The sequence below is a fragment of the Penicillium vulpinum genome, assembly GCF_028829585.1.
Source record: "Penicillium vulpinum strain IBT 29486 chromosome Unknown utg000003l_segment0_segment0, whole genome shotgun sequence".
NCBI classification, from domain to species: Eukaryota; Fungi; Ascomycota; class Eurotiomycetes; order Eurotiales; family Aspergillaceae; genus Penicillium; species Penicillium vulpinum.
Window position 1 is genome coordinate 2553116 of NW_026643243.1, and position 20198 is coordinate 2573313.

The 20198-nt window shown below is 48.2% G+C and overlaps 8 protein-coding genes across 8 annotated transcripts; 4 read left to right on the forward strand and 4 right to left on the reverse strand.

Annotated features, from left to right (window-relative positions):
• Window positions 1–6: 6 nt before the first annotated feature.
• Window positions 7–2011, reverse strand: N7479_006080 (fungal specific transcription factor domain-containing protein; the record flags this gene model as incomplete). The annotated part of the gene is made up of 3 exons (XM_057253776.1): window positions 7–1093; window positions 1149–1792; window positions 1844–2011. 3 exons carry the CDS (start codon window positions 2009–2011, stop codon window positions 7–9), a joined length of 1899 nt encoding a protein of 632 aa, XP_057107638.1.
• Window positions 2012–2763: 752 nt separating this feature from the next.
• On the forward strand, window positions 2764–4288 carry N7479_006081 (uncharacterized protein; the record flags this gene model as incomplete). The annotated part of the gene is made up of 3 exons (XM_057253777.1): window positions 2764–2876; window positions 2950–4074; window positions 4129–4288. 3 exons carry the CDS (start codon window positions 2764–2766, stop codon window positions 4286–4288), a joined length of 1398 nt encoding a protein of 465 aa, XP_057107639.1.
• A 1825-nt stretch (window positions 4289–6113) lies between these two features.
• N7479_006082 (Zn(II)2Cys6 transcription factor) lies at window positions 6114–8359 on the forward strand (the record flags this gene model as incomplete). Its single annotated transcript, XM_057253778.1, has 5 exons — window positions 6114–6473; window positions 6539–7045; window positions 7110–7306; window positions 7362–7811; window positions 7882–8359. The coding sequence occupies 5 exons, from the start codon at window positions 6114–6116 to the stop codon at window positions 8357–8359; spliced, it is 1992 nt and encodes a 663-aa protein (XP_057107640.1).
• An 845-nt stretch (window positions 8360–9204) lies between these two features.
• N7479_006083 (MCT family MFS transporter) lies at window positions 9205–10792 on the forward strand (the record flags this gene model as incomplete). Its single annotated transcript, XM_057253779.1, has 6 exons — window positions 9205–9365; window positions 9417–9775; window positions 9826–10048; window positions 10121–10216; window positions 10278–10568; window positions 10633–10792. The coding sequence occupies 6 exons, from the start codon at window positions 9205–9207 to the stop codon at window positions 10790–10792; spliced, it is 1290 nt and encodes a 429-aa protein (XP_057107641.1).
• Window positions 10793–10891: 99 nt separating this feature from the next.
• On the reverse strand, window positions 10892–11913 carry N7479_006084 (FMN-linked oxidoreductase; the record flags this gene model as incomplete). The annotated part of the gene is made up of 4 exons (XM_057253780.1): window positions 10892–11087; window positions 11145–11273; window positions 11322–11477; window positions 11534–11913. 4 exons carry the CDS (start codon window positions 11911–11913, stop codon window positions 10892–10894), a joined length of 861 nt encoding a protein of 286 aa, XP_057107642.1.
• Window positions 11914–13469: 1556 nt separating this feature from the next.
• Window positions 13470–16096, reverse strand: N7479_006085 (LysM peptidoglycan-binding domain-containing protein; the record flags this gene model as incomplete). Its single annotated transcript, XM_057253781.1, has 10 exons — window positions 13470–13576; window positions 13668–13982; window positions 14053–14163; window positions 14221–14678; window positions 14766–14894; window positions 14954–15222; window positions 15292–15538; window positions 15592–15649; window positions 15717–15859; window positions 15918–16096. Coding segments are annotated over 10 exons (2016 nt in total), but the record flags the coding sequence as incomplete, so codon positions are not given.
• Window positions 16097–16674: 578 nt separating this feature from the next.
• Window positions 16675–18191, forward strand: N7479_006086 (glycoside hydrolase family 18 protein; the record flags this gene model as incomplete). The annotated part of the gene is made up of 4 exons (XM_057253782.1): window positions 16675–16790; window positions 16844–17103; window positions 17178–17873; window positions 17944–18191. Coding segments are annotated over 4 exons (1320 nt in total), but the record flags the coding sequence as incomplete, so codon positions are not given.
• Window positions 18192–18200: 9 nt separating this feature from the next.
• N7479_006087 (uncharacterized protein) lies at window positions 18201–18464 on the reverse strand (the record flags this gene model as incomplete). The annotated part of the gene is made up of 1 exon (XM_057253783.1): window positions 18201–18464. The coding sequence occupies one exon, from the start codon at window positions 18462–18464 to the stop codon at window positions 18201–18203; it is 264 nt and encodes an 87-aa protein (XP_057107645.1).
• Between the last annotated feature and the right edge of the window lie 1734 nt (window positions 18465–20198).

A 20198-nucleotide genomic window follows, 5' to 3' on the forward strand; every position in this document is an offset into this window, starting at 1 on the left:
AAGGATTCAATTATTGTATTCGAACCCTCCCCATAGGTTCCCAAGTGGTGCTGCGCCAAGAGTCCCGTCAATTTCATCTAAAAGGGATGTCCACAGATTCAGGTCCATTTCAGGAGCCGCGTCAACAAGCCCAGGCCAGAGTAGGTCCAGAGGTGGTGGGGAAACCCCCTCACAATTGCTCAGGGCCGAGCTAGGATCTGCCGTATATTCCATCATTTGGTCATCGGCATCTTTTGAAATCGATCGCGATAGTCTGCGTGCTGTTGAACCCAATAATATTGGGTTTTTGGTGGTAGAAGGGATTTTTTTGAGTTTACATTCTTGCAGAGTAGCACGGAGCTTTTGAACTACCCTCTGGATACCGTCTACATCTGGTGAGGACTGTTCAAGTGTGCGACAAGCCGCCAAAACTTCATCCTGGCGAGTAGTAGCATCTGAACTGGTTGGATAGAGAGAGTAGTCACTGGCTAGAAGAGTGGCAGCATGGAAGACGTGTTGCATTATCGACCATAAGCGGCATGGATTGATGTTCACTGGAGGGCCTGCATCGTCCATGAGGCGCCGTAACTCGAGTACCATACGAGCGGAGCTTATGCCCACTTGCCGTGAATATTTATAGCGACCGTTTAAGGAACTCTCCATATGGAACCGGCGATGCAACCAACATAAGCGGGTGTGGGTCATGAAGTGAATGATGAGTCGCTGCCAAGAGATATAGGGGTGCTCCTGCAAACCGAATTGAAACTCATGGGCCCTTCCTGGGTGAAGCTGGAAGAACCATGGAAGATTGCGCAGGTAATCTTGAAACTGTGCATCTAAACCAAGGACGGTATCGTAATCCAGGTTGCTGGATTCGAGCCCATTGAATGGGAGTTGATTAACTGCTTCTTCACATATTTCCGCCAATCTAATTCGGGCGATAGAAGCGGACATAGTTGTGGGGACCGAGCATGATAAGTCATATGATACACTGTCAGGGTCGAAGGTCGTAGTGATGGTATTGTCATCCAGATTGCTGGGATACTGCACCACCATGTGCCTCTTCTGGAAGATGTAGGTTCCTTCTTGGGGTCCACCAGAGAATGCGAGCAACCTGCGCCACGTATTAATTTTTTATGTATGTAGAACAGACTAGAATGCACTCATACCAATCAGAGGAGACCATGTGCCACCAAATTCGTCTTTGCACTTCAACTTCAATACCATCGTATCCATTTAGCCGGCGCTGGTCACGGCTCTTGGGGGTGTCGAGGCAATGGATACGCATCGCGCGTGCCATCAAAAGTCCCCGCGCACGCAGTTGATGCACTTTATCAGGGAGACCTTCTGCATTGGTGTGAAGGTAGGTGAGGGTACTTATCCCAGCTAGGGCGGAAGTAGAGGGTGGTAAATCATGATCAAGAAGCCCCAAAGCCAAGCGACTGTATGCAGCATGTAAGTCCTTGGCCTCAAAAGATGTTATGCAAAGCCTTTTCAGCAAGGTTGGGGTCCATGTAAACGCGGCACTAGAAATAATACTGAACAGGAGCAGAAGTGTAGTTGCAGAGAGAGTTTTCCCCAGCTGTAGACGATGATAGCTGTCTTCTAATATGGCGCGGGTAGATGGGACATGGAGTACACCAAAATTAAGATGCGTACTGTGGACAAAATGATCAAATATAACATGAGTTTGACCAAGGGTTGGAAGACAGCTGATTTCAAAGGCAAGACATGCTGAGCTCTGGTCGCGAGGATGCTGGTTGGATTCCATAAAAATGAGTGCATTTCCAAACCCAGTGCCTGATATGCGAGTCTAATAGTAGCCAGTTAGCTCAATTCACTCATGACACATGACCATGCATACCTCAGGATTTGGAGGTGCCAAGGTTTTGAAAGAAGTGGTCCCGCAACGTGCTACCAAACTGCTTTTACCTGTGTGCCTCAGTACAGCTTCCTCCAGGACTTCGATGCGCGAAAACAGCTCGGGGATGTTGGCAGAGATATCGTGGCGCGTTATTGGCTTTTTTTCCATACCAAACGTGCTTGACTGAGAAGAAGAATGTGGCGCATTTTTCACACGCCTTGTGTCAACCTGTCCAACATAGACACAGGCTTTTCTGCGCTGTCGACAATTCTCACAAGGTTTCCCGCGGTCACAACGGAGCTTCTTAGCTCGACAAAGCTCACAAGAAACCGGTCGACGACACCTTTGATTTGCAAAGGTGGTGTGAAGGGGCTTTCTCTCCATACTTGTAAGTAGTTGAGTAGTCCAGAACTTTAGGAACTTCTTTCGGAAAGTAGAGACTCGCTCAGTCGAGAAAACCCGACTAGATCGCCCGATATTTGAATATGATGTCCATCTATTTCTATTAATTCACATGCATACAAGTTGGAATCACTCCGTATCCTTATTCGACATGGCAAATGCACTAAACTACCTAGTGGATATGACTTATGCCTGGCTCGCCGTCGAAGTGGAGCGGGCGCGGGCGCGCTCGGCCGCCTTCGTGCGAGACCCACATCCGACGCTAATCAGCAAGACGAGGATGCGAATGTACAAAGTAATTTGAGAGGCCACTGTGACCTCCATTTAATTCGCTTACAGGACAAATAGAAATGAGTCTAGCCTCCAGTTAAGTCCGCGGACTCGGAGAGTTACCTCTTTGGGAAATGGCTCTCACGCATTTCTTATAAACATACAATATCCTATACTAGTTCAGTACCATTCATACATTTTTCAGTGATTTCTTGAGAAAAGACTAATTAATAATACATTCATCCCCAATGGCTGCTGTTAGCAAGATCGAGTTTGAGCCGCCGAATGGGGGTTGGGAGGCCTGGCGGACTGTCTTCGGTTCATTCCTGCTACAGACCTCATCATACGGCTATGTTACAGCGTGAGACCCCTACCATCTTCGTCAAAAAAAACTAAACGCTTTATCGTGGCTAGAATATCTGATCCTGTGATAGATGCGGTGTCTTCACTCTATACTACAAACAGGTTATGCTGCCGGAATACTCAGCTTCTCAGCTAGGCTGGATCGCTACAATCGCTGTATTTCTCATTTTCGGTTTCGGCATACCGATTGGCGCTCTTGTAGACCGCTATGGCACTCGTCCTGTAGTGGCCCCGTTTGTTGCTTTGGGGATTGTTTCTCTCGGTCTACTCAGTCTTTGCAAAACCTACTGGCAGATTGTTCTCAGCCAAGGGGTCGCTTTTGGTCTAGCCTGCTCTGGTACAACTCTTCCTGCGGTTATTTGTGTCACTCAATGGTTCTCCACAAGGCGTGGACTTGCCGTTGGTCTAGCAAGCTCCGGGAGCAGTTTTGGGGGTCTCATTTTCCCTATCATGGTCTCTCGTTTGATCAATAGCCATGGTTTCAAAACAGCGATCCACTGGTCTACACTCGTGGTTGGCTGTTGTATGATTGTTGGCTTGATTTGTTGCGAGGGGCCGTTTCCTCCAAAACGCATGGCTGCCCTTCAAGAAAAGGAAGCAATCGTCAACCATTCCTCGGAATCCTCGAAACTCGCCGATCCTTCCGTAGAATCCTCCAGATCGGATGAACAACATGACCCAAATAATCTGGGTGTGCCATGCTCTATTGAAGACACAGCAACCCCCGATCAGCCTGCAAGTAAGGATCTTGGTATGCGCCACAATCTCATTCCATGGATAGCTTTCTGTCTCGGTGTCTTCTGCTGCACGTTCTCCCTTCTAGTTCCTTTCGACTATCTACCAAGCATCGCCTTGGAAGCTGGTATGGATCGTGACCTGTCTCAGTATACGCTCGCCATGATCAATGCTGGATCCATGATTGGACGTATTGTACCAGGATTTATATCTGACCATGTTGGTCAATTCAATATCATGGCCCTCGTCACCACCCTTTCCGCCATTACTCTACTAGTGATTTGGCTTCCAGTCTATTACTTCCCTACAAATGGTGGCATCATCTTCTTTGCCTTAGCTTACGGGTTTGTCTCTGGCGGATATACCAGTCTATTATCACCTTGTGTTGTCGCCCTGGTAGATGGCCAGGTAACCGGTCTTGGTCTCAAGTTTGGTGTTGCCTGCCTATGTCTCGCATTTGGGTAAGTTTTGAAAATATCCTGGTTGCTCCAATAGCATGGCTAATCAATCGTTAGGGCTCTGGTGGGAATTCCTGTTAGTGGCGCTGTGGCCGACAAAACTGGCAACTGGGGCGGGCTAATCGGCCTTTCCGGCTCTATGATGGCTCTTGGCGCTCTGGCTTTCATCTTTTCCCGTGTTCAAATGGGTGGATGGAAGTTAATGACCAAGGTTTAGAGTAGTGTGCGACGAATATTAATTTAGAATTAAAACGGCCTGTATAAGAACATACACAATCTCTCCTCGTCTTTACGCGCTATATTTGGAACTGCGATTCAGTTTTATACTTATTAGGATGTTTTATTTCATATTCCTGTGTTAGAGATTGGTTTGAATTACAAAGAATAGCAAAAGTCGAAAATTTGGAGGAGTTTTGAACGTTCCAACGATGGCTAACAAGTACTATGTAAGAGCCGACCTCGAGATATATATATTGATGCATTCCCCCATAAAACTTCAGATACGAAGTACCTAGCGCTTGCGCCCGTGAACCAAACAAGGCCTCCCACCGTTGGTTGTTATAGTCGTCACGCGTTGTGGGTTACATAGGTTTGGTATATGGTAATTAGTACATGTAGTTCCTGGATGAGTAGCACACCCAAGTCTTGGCTCTGATGGCCGTCGATAAGGACTTCCATGCCCGTTCTCAACTTCGTAGCATTTAGCTGTTTGGAGGGTGTTTTACAAAATTGCCAGGGCTCCATGACTGGTGTTGGGTATGCTATATCTCGTGTTGGAATTTCCCGGTATATTGCAGACAACGTGGTCTGATACCTAGCGGCAACTTGCCAGTTCTTCAGCCAAGCGATGTTTTCGATTCAGAACCACGTGCCTTAAAGTTGTTTTCTTCGGGAATTTTCTTGGTGGTGCCTACTTCATCTCTTTCAGTGTCCAGTCCTTGGGTTGGAATGTGGTACAAATCTACTCTAAATCGTAGCACTATCAGCTCAGTGCCATTGCCTAACTCGGTTAAACATTCCGTGTTATTGCAGGCCAGCTCAGTCAGGTCGGCCAAAGTTAGTCTTAGGCGGGATAAGTATCCAGTCTTCGTGGTGCTAGTTCCAGCGACTTGAGTATTTTAGATAGGGTGGCATTCAGTAGTGCTGTTCTAATGTAGGTGTTTGCTGCGCGAGTGGTATGGTAGCGGCCGAAGGCGTCTACGGAGGTTTCCGTGCCGTGCGACTAGTCGAGAGACCGGTAGGTGCTGATGCAAACACAGTTCCCTTCTTTGTAGGTGTGCGGGGGGTTCTCTCAGGGTTCAACCTTGTTCGTGCTAGGCACTACGGCGGCCCAAGATCCCGTTGTAGTCAGCGCGTTCAACCTATCGTCTTGACCTGGAGCTCATTCTAGTTGCATCTCGCTTCTTTCAGCTTGTTCCAGATGGCTTGTATGGGCATGGTTTGCTCGTCATCATGTGGTGCAGGTGTTGATCTGCCGAATGTCATTTGTCACTCATCCGCTGGTTCTGGCGTTGGTTATCTCCACTGGTGCTAGGGCAGCGTGGGTCTGATCATCTTCCGGAATTATTTACATGCACGCCTCCTGCGGGAGTGATGTCGTTGTTTCAAGGTTTCCCGTTGGGCCGCTCTGTGTTCCCGATGCCGTGCGTGATAACCTTGGAAGGGGCTCGGGATGTCCCGTAGGTGGGTCCGTTTCCGAACAACGGTATGTGTACAATACTGTGTACCGCTCTCTCTCCATGTATGTGTATACTACTATGTAGTATTGTTGGTTTGTGATGGTTATATTCAAATAATCTTATGCAGTTCTGTCGGTTACAATCGAGTATTATAGATACAGTTCTAACCGAACGCTACTTAGAGCTCCTGTACATATGTGTACAAATGTACATATAGTATCAGGGTGTCAGGACAATACCATAAATACACATGAGGTGCTCCGACACCAATCGTTTGGCCCCAACGTCAGATTCACCAAGAACAACTCACTTCCGAGGTTTGCTCCCTCCTATGGCCGCCGCAGCCAGGGAACCAAGGACTCGATGATCCCCGCTACCAAGCGGACAGTCAACTCATGTCTTCGATGCCGTGCGCGAAAGATTCGCTGCGGTCGCGAAAGACCAGAGTGTCAAAACTGCGCACGTCATGGGCATTCCTGCCGATATACCCCTACGACTCCCAGTGAGCGAAACTCCACAAGACCCGAGGGTCAGGATGGGTCTTACAAGGAGCTTTCACAGCGACTCAGTCATCTGGAGGCGGTAGTCGCGCGATTGGCAGGCACCGCGCCCGAGGATTCCCTTCCGGAGGGATCTGCTGTTTCCAATGCTGGTGATGTCCATATTGTGGACAGTGAGCCACGCCTGTTGTCGGGGTCATACTGGAAGCAATTAGCTGCACAGGTGCGTAACTCATATTTGAACCCACAGCCGTGTAGCCCAACATTGACAGAATGGCATTAAAACAGCATCCCGATTTCAACGCCCTCTTAGACGCGAACCAAGATGGAGACCTACCGCCCAAACGAATACAGCCCAATCGACCCTTGAACTTATTCGTCGCTCCAGACCCTCAATTTCACCCCCATGATTACATTCCACCCCTAGCTGACGCCGAGCGATTGTACACCATCTTCGTCGACAGGGTGGACCCAGTCGTGCGCATCATTCATAAGCCGACATTTCTTGAGGAGATGCAAGAGTACTACATCCAAGTTGGACAGGATAATGGAGCTGAGAAAAGATCGACCGCAGCATTTGAGGCGCTTCTCTTTTCCGTGTTATTTGCCGCTCTCACCAGCTTGTCTGAGCAGGAGCACTGGGACCCATCGCCTCCAAGTCAGGACACTGCCCCTGGACAGATCAAGCAGGGCTGCTTACAAGCTCTTCGGCTTGCTATAGAACAGAGTCTGGTCCGATCCGAGCTGCTTGAGCGGCCCCGCCTCCATTCAATCTCGGCTTGCTGTCTCTTTTTGGTACGTGAATCGTTACCCCACGTCACCTGTTCTTGGTGTGTACTAATGCGCGATCATATTTCAGTTTGTTACGTGTGAGGAAACCGATGTACCATACCATTATTGCTTAACTGGTCTGTTACTACGTGTTGCGCGATCATTCTCTCTCCATGTGGACCCAGAAGCGCTGGCAGATCGGAAGCGAATACAAAAGCCAACAGAAGCTCCATTTAGCGCCATTGTTACTGAAGTTCGCCGACGACTGTGGCATGTTATTGTCCAGTAAGTATTGCGTGCGTGAACACTACGCAGAGACTCTGTCTAATAACGCTTAAAGTCTCGACTTCATGTCTAGCGAAGCACGTGGCGTAGATCCTGAACCCATAACCATCCAAACATGGCCTACTACACTTGCGACTGCGTTACCCACGAACATGAATGACGAGGATATTGTGCAAAACTCACTAGGAGATAACAATAACGCACGTTTTACCGACATGACAATGTCTCTCGTTCGCTACCACCTTTCCCTCGGTGTGAGACAGCTAGTGACAACCCCTGCCCCTCCATCTGGCTCTGACACAATTCAGAAGTGTCTTGATGAAACAGTGGAAATAGTGGAGAGACATTACCTGCAATTTTGTCATGCCAGCGATCCTATTCAGACAGTCACGCTGGAGCTTGGCCGCCTTGGTGAGTATAAACTCCGGCTCATTCTGTATCATCGATTCCTGAAAGAACGTGATGGCACGGCCAATAATGCCTACTGGAGCCCAGCTCGAAAGAAGTATGTCATAACCCCCCCTCTTCCTCAACGTTATTCCTACCGCTTTGTGCTCAATTTTGATTTGAATCAGGGCTATGGAAAATGCTAAAGACCTCATCTCCTCCTATCAAACCCTTTTGGCCGACCCTTATATCAGACGATTCCATTGGCACATTCGCCGGCACTCCCAACTACATGGAATGCTCCATATAATCAACGAGCTATCAACAATAGAGACGTTTAAACTACCAGGTGATATTCATGTTCTTTGCAAACAAGCTTGGGAAACCATTGCCGACGTGGAGATGGAATCCGGCGGTTCAGGCAGCTCAGGAGAAAGTAGCAAAGAGGAACGACTGTGGACCTTTCTCCACAATCTACGGGAACAAGTGAGGCTTCGCTTATATACACAGGGGTTTATCAGTGGAAACACGAGCATAAACTCGCTTGGAGAAGTTGATTCTAATTTTGCTATGAGTGGTATTGATGGTACAAACCTGCTCGAGTCACTGTTCGGTGGTCAGCTTTCTTCGTTTGGATTCAGTGGTAATAGTGGCATGGATCTTTGACAAGCCCTAGGCACAGGACCCTGAAACCAACTGCACTTCCTTAGTCTGGCCTAAGGGTAAACGAAATGATTAACGACCTCCATCAAAATTGAAATCCAACACCGAGGCTAAGCTTCGACAAACCTGAAGCGCTTTGTTTTGTAAAACAAAAAAGGGAAAACAGATCTCCATGACCTACTTAGGTACCTATATTCTGAATAACACAGCAAGCACACATCAAATAAATGTCGACACAAGGGTTTTACGGCAATTTCTCAAATGAAACAACTGATTCCGGGACATGAGTCCAAGTCTGAGCGAAGCTTGGTGTCCATGGCCCCACCCAACATCTAGGAACATGCCAGTATTTTCGATTCCTCAATCTCATATAGTGCACATACCTGCCTTGCAAGCTTGACCGCACCTACGTCCAACTCTTCCCATAGCTTTTTGAGCTTCCTCATGGTGGCATTAACCTTTGTTGGGGCCCGACATATAGCCGGCTTGTTGCTAGGGGACTCAAGGATGTGACAAACGTCAACTCCTCGTGCAGCTTGTTCAGGTCCCATAGACGCAACAATGCACTAAGTGGAGTTGATGTAGATCAAAAAACAAGGCCAAGAATAAAATAACGAGGAAGTATTAGTGTGTCAGATGTGAAATATTTCTCTTTTAGTGTGTGCCAATAAAGGAGGCGAAGAGTTCCCATCGATCCCGGTGTCTTCGGCCGCTTCGGCCGTCTCGGCCGCCTCGGCCAGTATCCAATTCTATAAAACTGGATTTGCAGACGTTAATATTACCCTTTTAATCACTCAGCCCTCTTGTATTTTCTGTATAATTCAATTCATTTTAATACACCTGCAGACATGGAAACCGATTCGGAGCGCGTGGCTGACTTAGAGTCAAAGGAAATGTCGACTACTACACCCGTTGAGCAAGAAATGGTGCCAGAAGAAGGCACTAAAGCATGGCTCTGTGTACTTGGAGGATTCTTCTGCCAGTTTTGCTCATTCGGATTTCTCAATGCGTTGGTCATTTCATAATAAACGCTATCGGAAATTTTCTGACTCCATCCCAGGTGTGGTACTTTTCAATTATACTACGAGGAAGAGCTTCTTTCCGACTATTCCAAGTCAACCATTTCCTGGATCATCACAGTCCAGATATTTCTCATGTTCTCTTTTGGCCTAATCATGGGGGTCCTGGTAGATATAGTGGGACCGCGCAAGTTGATTTTCCCTGCGTCTCTCCTAGCTCTGCTCGGAATATTTATGCTGAGCTTGAGCACAAAGTTTTACCAAATTATGCTTACGCAGGGGATTGTATATGGCCTCGGGGCATCTGGACTATTTCTACCTCCCATGGTTTGCGCTGGCCAATGGTTCACAAAACGACGAGGACTAGCAGCAGGTATCGTGGCTAGCGGAAGTAGCCTTGGTTCGTGACCTAATCCAAATATACTTACATCTGCTAATTTTGATCAATAGGGGGTGTGATATTCCCAATTATAGTGTCTCGTCTTATCGAAAAGGTTGGATTTCCAAATGCTCTTCGCTGGATTGGTCTTTTGATGGCCGTCTGCCTCGTGATCGCAACTCTTTGCGTTTCTGCGCCATTTCCTCCAGGTCGTTCGAAGCGCAAGGCTGCTGGTCTTGATGCATTCAAAGATCTTCCATTCGTCGTATTCTGCGCTGGGTGCTTCTTTATGCTGTTAGTCAATCTTCACTAGTTGTTTTTCATTCTATTCTTTGATCTTTTCTCACCAAATGGGCTTTACAATAGCTGGGGTCTATTCTGTCCCATCAACTATCTCCCTTCAATGGGTGTTTCCATCGGAATGTCAAAAGATATGGCAATCTACACAATCTCTATCACTAAGTAAGGCATTTCCAGTCATTAAAAAGCCCCAGATGCCATTATTGACTTATGATATCCGCAGTGCTACCTCAATCTTTGGTAGAATTCTCCCAGGCTTTGTTGCTGACCGCGTTGGCCATCTCAATGTCATGGTTTTCATTGCATTCTTATCGGGGCTTTCAATTCTCGCGTATTGGCTGCCAGTCGCCTTTTACCCGTCTACTGGTGCTATCATCGGATTTGCCGCTCTGTATGGTCTAGCAAGTGGTGGATTTGTCAGTTTAATGACCCCCTCTGTGGTGGTGTTATGCGACGGTAAAATCGACCAGTTGGGCCCCAAGCTGGGTTCGTTCATGTTCATCATCGCTATTGCGTATGTCCTATTCCTGAGCTGGCTTTTTGGGTAATCAGGACAAACATTCTAACACCTACTTTAGGGCTCTAACTGGATTGCCAATGCTTGGGGCACTCGCGGACTCTGACTGGATTGGGTTCAAAGGCCTTATTGCCTTTGCTGGTTCTGTCATGACTTTCGGGGGATTTCTTATTCTTTTCACACGGATATTGAAAGGTGGCTTCCGTATGGTTAAGGCATAAGACAACGCAAGGTATCAAGAACTCCGAGGTGCAGCCCTCGAAACTTGAAATAAATAAGCACATTGATGTCTCATTCATATTCTAACTCCTACGATACTTTCAATCACACTGTTCCGAGTAGGGACTTCCAAAGGGATTCAGGGGGAAATCCACAATGTCCGCGAAGCCGTACTTGGAGCCGTCTGCATTCTGCGACATTTCACCCAAAAGCCTCTGTAATGTAGTCATAAACACATCCATATCCTTCTCCTGGCTTAAGTCCAAGGGATGCTTATCATTTTCGACGAGCCGCATCCTTAAACTATTTAGCAAAAATATCAATATGGAGACAGCTCGAGGGCAGTGGACTTACTGTATCCCAGCAGCAATACTGGCATCTGTGATTTCGAAGATAATACGACTGCGGCTCTCAATTGAACCACCGTATTGGTCGGTTCGCAGATTGGTCGTCGGGGACAAGAATTGAGTTAGGAGATAGCCGCTACGTTACGTCGGTTTTTTGTTTCACGCGAGAGGGTGGTGGGCTCACTGAGCGGCGTTGAGTCGAATGCCATCGAATCCAGCTTGGTAGCAATACTCTGCAGCATGGGCAAAACTTTCTATCACGTCTTCGAAGTCCTTTTTCATCATTGCGCGTGGCTTTGCAAATAGTGAACCAAGAGTCCGGCCCTCAAGCTGGACATCGCTGGCTGATATAGGGTGTTGCTGCACATTGCCCGGGGTCTGGCGGCCGGGTGGCACAGTTGGGCCACAATGAGACTTCCGTGCTTGTTTGCACCATGCGCAAGCGCCTTGAAGGCATCAAATCGTTTCCCGGAGAAAAGAGATCCATGGGGGATAATGGCATTGCCTGGACCCTCGAGATGGTCATAATTGAGCATAACATTGCCCGTAAGAAGGACTCCCCATCCACCTTCGCCCCATCTTTTGTAAAGATTTATCAGTCCACTTGATGGAAAGCCTCTATCCTCAAGATCCCGGGGATTCCAACTCAAAAACTTTTCACTCATAGCGCTCTTAAGAAACCGGTTGAGCGCTGTCCTGCCGCTAAACTCGAACTGGAGCGACTGCCCTAGGGGCGCAGGGTCAACATCTTCAGCGGGCACACGCTTAGGTGACATTTTGGATAAAAAGGTAGCAGAAAGGAGATAAAGTATATATCCTCTTATAAGCTCTGTATAGGCTTCGATAAGCGGGTTATCTGTGGTATAAGACTATTACTACAGTATTGAAAGAAATAGGATTTCAACCGCTTAAAGATAAACCCTGTATCATGATTTATAAAGAAAAGAATATCTAGATCTTGCTCTACGTTGATGATATATTGATCGCTGCCTCTAATAAAGAAGGAATTGCTTAGTTTAAAAGTAAGATCCCGTTCAAATATAGGGATCTTAGCAAGCTAAATCGCTTCCTAGGTAGTAGTCTATCACGCAATAAGAGGGGGTATAGTATCTTTCTCAGCTAAGGAGTATATACGGAAGAAATTATCGTCAAAGCTAGTTTACAAACGGTAACTGCTGTTTATCTTCCGATAAAGACGATATATAAAAGCAATAACTAACTCGAAGAATGACAGAGATATCCGGAGGAGTAACAACGATCTCAATATTCAAGAAGATTAACCTTCGATTTCAACAACAGAAACAAAGGTATATATCGAAGATATTGGTAAACTGGCATAGTTAACAGACAAATCTCGCCCAGATATTGCCCTAGCTGTTAATAAACTACAAAGGCGAGCGTTAGCACTAAGATAAGAGGATATCGAGGTATTGAAACAACTGAATCGTTATATAAAAGGGACGATATACCTTGGTATCTTACTGGGTGGAAAGCCAAAGTAAGGACTATATAGTTATATTGATACTTTATATCAAGATTGTAAGGACGGTAAGAGTACAGAGGCGTTTATCTTTTACTACGCTAGCGGCCCGATTAGTTAGTTATCCCGGAAAGAAGAGATTGTTGCGAGAAGCAGCACTGCAGCCGAGTATATCGCCTTTAACGCCGCGATTAGGGAGTGTATATAGTTGCTGAAAATTCTGTATCAAATAGGGATTGAACAAGAACTTCCGATCACACTATACACCGACAGTGATAACGCGGTGTCGATTATAAAGAAGGACAACTACGCAAAAGGAACGAAGTGGATCGATATAAGATACCATTTTGTACGATACGCAGTGAGAGAAGGTATCGTTCGACTGGAGTTAATCGCAAGCGCTAACAATATTGCGGATACCCTTACGAAACCGCTTGCGAAGGAGCTTTTCGAACCAATAAGGACAAAGATGATAGCGCAATCAGTTAATAAAGACGACGATGAACGATAAAGTTGATAGAGGATGAATCCTAATATATATACAAAAAGTGAAAAGACAAAAACAGAAGGAATTGAGAGGAAGCCGGTTAAGAATGAGCTGGAAAAACCTACAAAAACATATGATTTTTACTATGTAAACCGGAATGGTTGCATAAACAAGAGAGAGATTTCCTCGGGATTTGTGCCTGGGGGGGGTGTGTTGTGGCAGCCTCAGGCCACCAGTGATGCCTCAGGCATCAACCCCTCGTTTGCTAGCTAGATAGATAGTTGGAAGCTCGCCGCTCCCAGTAGGAATCAACTCTCTCCCTCCTCTCCTTTGGTCCCTATATAGCGTATTGCCCAAGAGATACCAGTCTGTGTAGGAACGGCGCTTGTTGTCGTGGTCGTCGCCGTTGCTATCGCCGGACCCTTGACGCAGTACACTTCTTCAAGCCAGAGGTTCGTACAGGTACTGCCAACTGTTTGATGTGGTCAGCATTTTTCTTTTCTCTCCCTTCTTGTTTTTTTACGGGGGGAAGGGGCGCAATTTGGTGAGGGAGATATGCTTACTGCTCGGGTTCCATGCGTATAACTCTGCAAGGGTGATTGAGAATTTGGTTTGGATGCTCGAACAGTCATCTCCCGAGACAACGGTGTAGAATTCCGAACAGCCGGCAATAGTGTCGGCTGGGGTTGGAGCTGCTACTGTAGTTGAGGTAGTAGGCGTTGCAGAGCTGTCGATCCCGATACAAATCGCGCGGGTGTCAGTATTATCGAGGTTTGCGAAAAGTTCTGTGTCGCAGTCGCCGGCGTGCCAGGGGTTCCACGCCAGCAATTGAGCTTCTGTGATGTCGACGTCTCCTGCAAGATCTGCACAAGGATAATCTAGCGTGTACGTCAGCCGGCCGAACACCTTTGATCGTGGTTTCTTATTTCTTGGACGGGTGATGCTTACCATCGCTCATGTAGCCATAGACTTGGGTGAAGCAGTTACAGTTTGACACGGTGGTTGACTCTGTAGCATTGATTCCCAGACAGAAGGTGAAGGAATCGTCGTCCGTGGTTGCTGTTTTATTTTGTAAGCTTCAGCTGAGCAGAATATTCACTGATGGTTGACACTTACTGGAGTCATCACTATCCAAGACACAGTAGCTGTAGCCAGGCTGCAAGGCACAGGTGCTTAGAGTGGTTGAAAGACTTGGATTCCACTCCATCAGCTGGTCAGTGGTGACATGGAATGCAAACGAAATATAAATGCAGGAATTGGACGTCGTGCTGGAGTAGTCGCGATATTGCACACAGTCCGTGAGCGTGTCGGGCGCAGTCGGAAGGTATGTAGGGACGTAGATATACCCTGGGTCGTTGGTCTTTGTGGGAATTGATGTGTCAACAGAAGGAAAGGTGGCCGAAGTTACTGTGAAGAGAGGCGTTGTAATGGGATAGCTGACATATGTAGTGATGGAATCCACAGCCGCCACACAATAAGCCTCGCCAAGGATTAGGTTCGTGCAGTCGTCGTCGATTTCGGGGTTCAGGAAATAGAAGTCCGTGAGAGAGATTCCGTTAGCCATGGACACACGACTACATGTGTCTCCCGTCACAACCTGTGCGCAGGTTAGTCAACGTCGCTCGCGGTTGCCGGGAATGCATCAGCTACTTAAAGTATACCATGCACCGCAGTTCGTGTTAGTGCCATTAACAGTGTTCGTTGGCACAGCCGCGGCAGTGGTGAAACTAGTTGGTGAAGTCGAGTTGCTTGTCATGTCCGTTGTGTGGTTAAGGTATCCTGCTGGCGGGCTATATACATGTCAGAACTTGGTGATAAAGAAATATTTTTTTTTCTAGGAGGGACATACCCAACGCACACCGTATATCCAACGTAATTCACAGCGTTCTGGCAAAGCGCATTGAAGTTCGGATTCCAGGACAAGAACTGGGGAACAGTCACACCCGAGAGCTCCCTGACAACACTGTTACAATCGTCCGTCGATTGCCAGACGTAAGTGCTGCATTGCGGCGGGATACACAAGCTTGAGTCAACGGCAGCGGCGAAATTCTGGCAGTAGATATCAAGCCCGTTGTTGTACAGAAGACTGTACGTGGACACATTCAGGGCCTGCGCGACCTAGTTGCAGTCATCCGTCACTTGAACCGTATACGCTCCAGTACAATCGGGTGCTGCAGTTGTCGTAACAGGCGTCGGAGTAGCAGTTGCGGTTGCATTGATCGCATACTGTGTGGATGTCGTATAACTATACGCAGTGGCATTGCAGCTGGAAATCAACGACGCATAATTTGTTGCCAAGCTGTCATCGTAGCCCAAGGGGTTGCCTAGCTGCAGAGCAAGACCACCCAGCCAGCAATCAGAGCACTGCTGCTCCGTGGTTAGGGTTTGGTTGGACCATGACACGATCTGTGGATCACAGTACTCGCCCGTCGAGCTATCAACTTATTCAGCGCTGCACAAAAGGAGTGGATTGGAAGCTGTACTAACCTGTCCGTCCTGCAGGAGACTTGGTACGCAAACAGATAGTTGTCCACGATGAAGGTAGCTACAACCACGTCAGCTTTGCGCATTTAATTTAGCCATCTCGGCAGCAAGGCCTGGATAATTCATACCCGGATATGCGACACTATCAGTCACAATAACATCCGTGTCGAGTGTGCACGCAGCTGCAATAACCGTTCTGGCGCTTTCCAAAGATGCATAGCAACCGTCGACACAAACTACAGCGACATCATCTGATGTCATGACTTCATTACTATCCGGAGGGTGGTTAGTGACTCGTCAAGAATACAGATATATAGGCGTTCACTTACCTCTCGGAGATAAGGCCTAAAGTCGGCGAACAAGTGACATTGGTTGCCAGGGCCTCTTGACACGCCGTGCTCAGCCCTTCATACGCCGTAAACATCGTAGTATTGGTAAACTGCTGTGCCCACGAAAGAGGCACAAGGCCTGCCAGGGCCGCAGTCACGACCATCCGGAGTCCTGACATCACGCTTACTCGGTCTGAAGGATAACCCTCAGAGAAGAAACCAAACGTGAGATGGTAGGATATTAATTCACAGTGTACGATGCCGGGCAATACTAGTATTTAGCCAGCTCAGCTGTAGAGGCCAGAAGAGAAGAAAGGGAAATTTCAAGCGAGGGAGCCACATCGCGCCTGAATGGGGTCCAGTGAAATTAGTTACTATTCTATTGAAAATTATGCGATATTAACAGCGGCATGAATTGCATGTAGCATTCATGGATTGATTCGGCGGTATATCTCGGCTCGCTAATTCCGACGCTAAAAGAGAAATCGTGAAAATATCAACGCGAAACAAGACCAAAGGTAGCATTTCGCCCGTACAGAATGGAATGAAAAAAGTCCTTGGCGGCATCTAGCGCAAGCTTAGCCTTGAAATTAGCCTCGCGGATATGTCGGCTACGCCCGTTGTTCCCACTAAAGGTACACTAAGGTACACTAAGGGCACAAAAAACGACCTCAATCTAAAGCTATTGTTCTATTGACTCACCTCATGCCGAATTTGGAAGCCAAAAAAAAGCCTCATTCTGTTCCTCATATTAAAGCCCACTAAAGCCAGCAGATTGTCGAACAAGGTCATCGGATATTACGAGTCTTGGATGGCCCGAAAGGCCTGCCACAAAGTTGCTCCTACTGACCTGCCGTTGGATGCACTTACGCAGTATGTATCCCTAGGGTATATATAGGGACAATGAACTGATTAGTGTGATACAGCGTAAACTTTGCGTTTGCGTCTATTGATCCAGACTCCTACCAGATCGTGACCATGGACAGCGACACTCCCCCCAGTCTGTTTTCGGACACAACGAACTTGAAGTCCATCAAGGAAGACATCAAGGTCTTTGTGAGTGTTGGTGGCTGGACCTTCTCCGATAATGACACAGCAACACAGCCAGTTTTTGGTGACATAGCTGCCAGTGCAACAAATAGACAGAAATTTGCCAACAACGTTGTTCACTTCATGAAGCAATATGGTATGGAAGCAACCAATCCCTGCCCCTTCACTCTCCCATCTCAAAAGTTAGACTACCCTTTAACGCAATTTCAGGTTTTGATGGTATTGACCTCGATTGGGAATACCCCGGTGCTGGCGACAGAGGCGGTAAGGTCGAAGACACCGCAAACTACGTCCTGCTTCTCAAGGCCCTGCGTGAGACATTCGACGCCAGCGGAAGCGACTTCGGGCTTACCTTCACGGCTCCCTCGTCGTACTGGTATCTCCGCTGGTTTGACCTCCCTGGTATGCTCAAGTACGCGGACTGGATTAACCTTATGAGCTATGATCTCCACGGCGTGTGGGATGCGACAAACCCAATTGGAAGTATTGTGCAGGCGCACACCAATCTGACTGAGATCAAACTTGCCACATCTCTGTTCTGGCGGGCAAACGTTCCACCCGCAAAGCTGGTTATGGGCTTTGGCTTTTATGGCCGCTCGTTCACACTCGCTGATACGAGTTGTACAACCCCCGGGTGTCCGTTTAAGGGTGCTTCGAATCCGGGTCCTTGCTCTGACACAGGCGGTATCCTTAGTTATTATGAGATTATGGACATCCTTAGCGACACAAGCTCGACGAAGCGGTCGACGATCACGCCCGTCCATGACAAGGCGGGTGCGGTGAACTATTTCACCTTCGACGATGACCAGTGGATCTCGTATGATGACAAGACGACGTTTGCACAGAAGCTTGAGTGGGCCAACGAGGTTGGTATAGGAGGCTCCATGATCTGGGCTTCAGATCTTGGTACGTAGTCCTGCCTAAATAGGATCACATAGCCTATATCGAGGTGACGGCTTTTCTAACGTGGTACTAGATGATGACAAGTACTCGGCTCACGCCGCATTGACGGGCAAAACGATCCAGACTAATCCGACCCTCAAAGCCATCAACAAGGCTTTGTCCAATCCCAAGTCTGTTGTCGAAGACCTCTCCAGTTGGAACGGGCAAAAATGTTTCAAATACGATGGTAAATGCGTCAATCTCAATGATAACAGTGCCATGGCGAAGGCCTGTGGTTCTGGGTTCACGATGGTTGGATGGGACGATGCAGGATGCGGTTAATCCAGTTGTTTATGCTTCTTCTTCTCCCAATTGCATGCGCAGGTCCACTCTCTGACTCGAGATATCTAGCATTGCGGAGAACCCATTTGTTGTCCGACGAGCAGCGCACCCAAAGATTGCAAGTGGCGCGGTGACAGCACGGGCGACTCGGGCGTGAGCTCTGACTGTAATGGCCAGTGTTATGCCGGGGAGATCAATGTCGCCGGCATCACGTCTTCCTGGGGCGGTGGCTTTGTAAACGGCGGGGACACGAATAAGTGTGGTCAGGGACATAAAGCCTTCTGCTGTCCAGATCCTGAATGGAGCGATGTCGTCGATGGATGCGCTTACGCCTCTTGGTATTTGCTCCCCGCTCCTTGTCAAAGCAAGTCCTCAATGTAGAAGGGATTCTGACATGACTATAGTGGGGCCGATTGCCCTAGTGGGAGTACTGCGCTCTTCAATAAGGTTGATAAGTGTTGGACCCGCGGGCAGAAATATTGCTGTCCCAACAACACTGTCCTGACTGACTGCCATTGGGTTGGTGGGAGCTCCGGCAAGGACTGTGCCAATGCAGTTTGCGCTGACACCGAGGTGGCTGTGGATCGAGCTTCGTATGGAGATTCTTGGTCATCTTGCGATTGTAAAACTCCCACACGCGCTTCTTCTCTCTTTTTTTTCTCATAGGCTGACCTCATTTCAGGGACGAGAAAAAAGGTCGCCTGCTGTACCGTCAGCAGCGCACCTTTCAAGCCGGCCGTGTGCGGCTCCGATATGTGTGCAATCTTCCCGGGCTACTGTCCGACTGACTACGACGACGAAAGCGCCAATGACTGGACCAAGCGAGACACGATAGACGTGATATTTACCCAGTGGCCTACCTCATCAGCCATTGATAAACGCGGTGCAGCCGCGGAGTACTTGGCGACTTCCGGCAGATTAGCCGTCAAAATTCTGGCCGCAGGGTATCCCAGCATAGGAGATCTCTTCAAAGTGAAGAACGCCAACCAGGTCCTCCTGGTAGGATTCAAGCTTGCCGAGAGGTACTGCACAGTCCCTGGGATGTCGACGTTCACCATTCCATCTGGAAAAAAAACCCTCCGGCCTATCAGGCATGCATTCGGAGCACGTTATCGACGTACGGTCCCCCCACCCCCAACCTTAACCGTCCTTTTCCAATGCTAGGGTTCAGGGATTGCTTGCTAACGGCCAACTCAAACAGCGACAAGTCATGATCTCTTTCATCAAGGCAGCTGCCAGTGGCGTTCTCGCATCAGGAGAGCTTTCCAAGCTCACTCCCATTCCAGCCTCCTTTTGGCAAGCCGCGTGGCTAGTTGGCAATGCTGCTCTCGGGCAACGTCCTGTTGTCGGTAGTAGTGATGGAATTAGTCCCAACACTCCCAATGCACGTATCATGGAGGCCTTCGGGTCCCGCTTTTACCCAAGTCCCTTTTCAGCGACGGATGGGAAAATCAACGGTCCCAAGGGTCGAATCATGGGCCTCAACGCAGCGGCCTCCATCAGCCGGATCGAGTCCCTAGCAAAGGCGGCAGTGAAGAACGACGACAGCAAATCAGCCGCCGTCTTGCTAACTGCTATTCGAGACGTAAGCTCATCCGTCCCCCTCCTTCCCACCAAGCACAAATATCAAGAGAGGGAGAGAGGGGGAGAGAGAGGGGGACAAAGAGAGATTGCTAACTGGTTGTATGTGTACAGGGCTTCTCCGTCTTTGAATATTTAAATAATCCACACGTCACCGGCAAATGGAATACGGTACTCCAGCAGGTTGCTCTCCAGTGGAGCTACATTGAAAAGGACGTCGGGCAGGCTGGGCTGCAGGAATGGTGGTGGGAATGGTGGTGGGAATGGGCGGTGGATTACTTCCAGTTAGTTGAGGATAGCGGGCAAAGTTGGGCTGCTGAGGCGATTCAGGCAGCAGCAGGGATTTATACCAATGCTCGTGCGGCGGGCAAGACTCTGGCAACAAATAATGAGGTTGCTGCGGCTCTGGGTTCGTTCCAGAGTAAG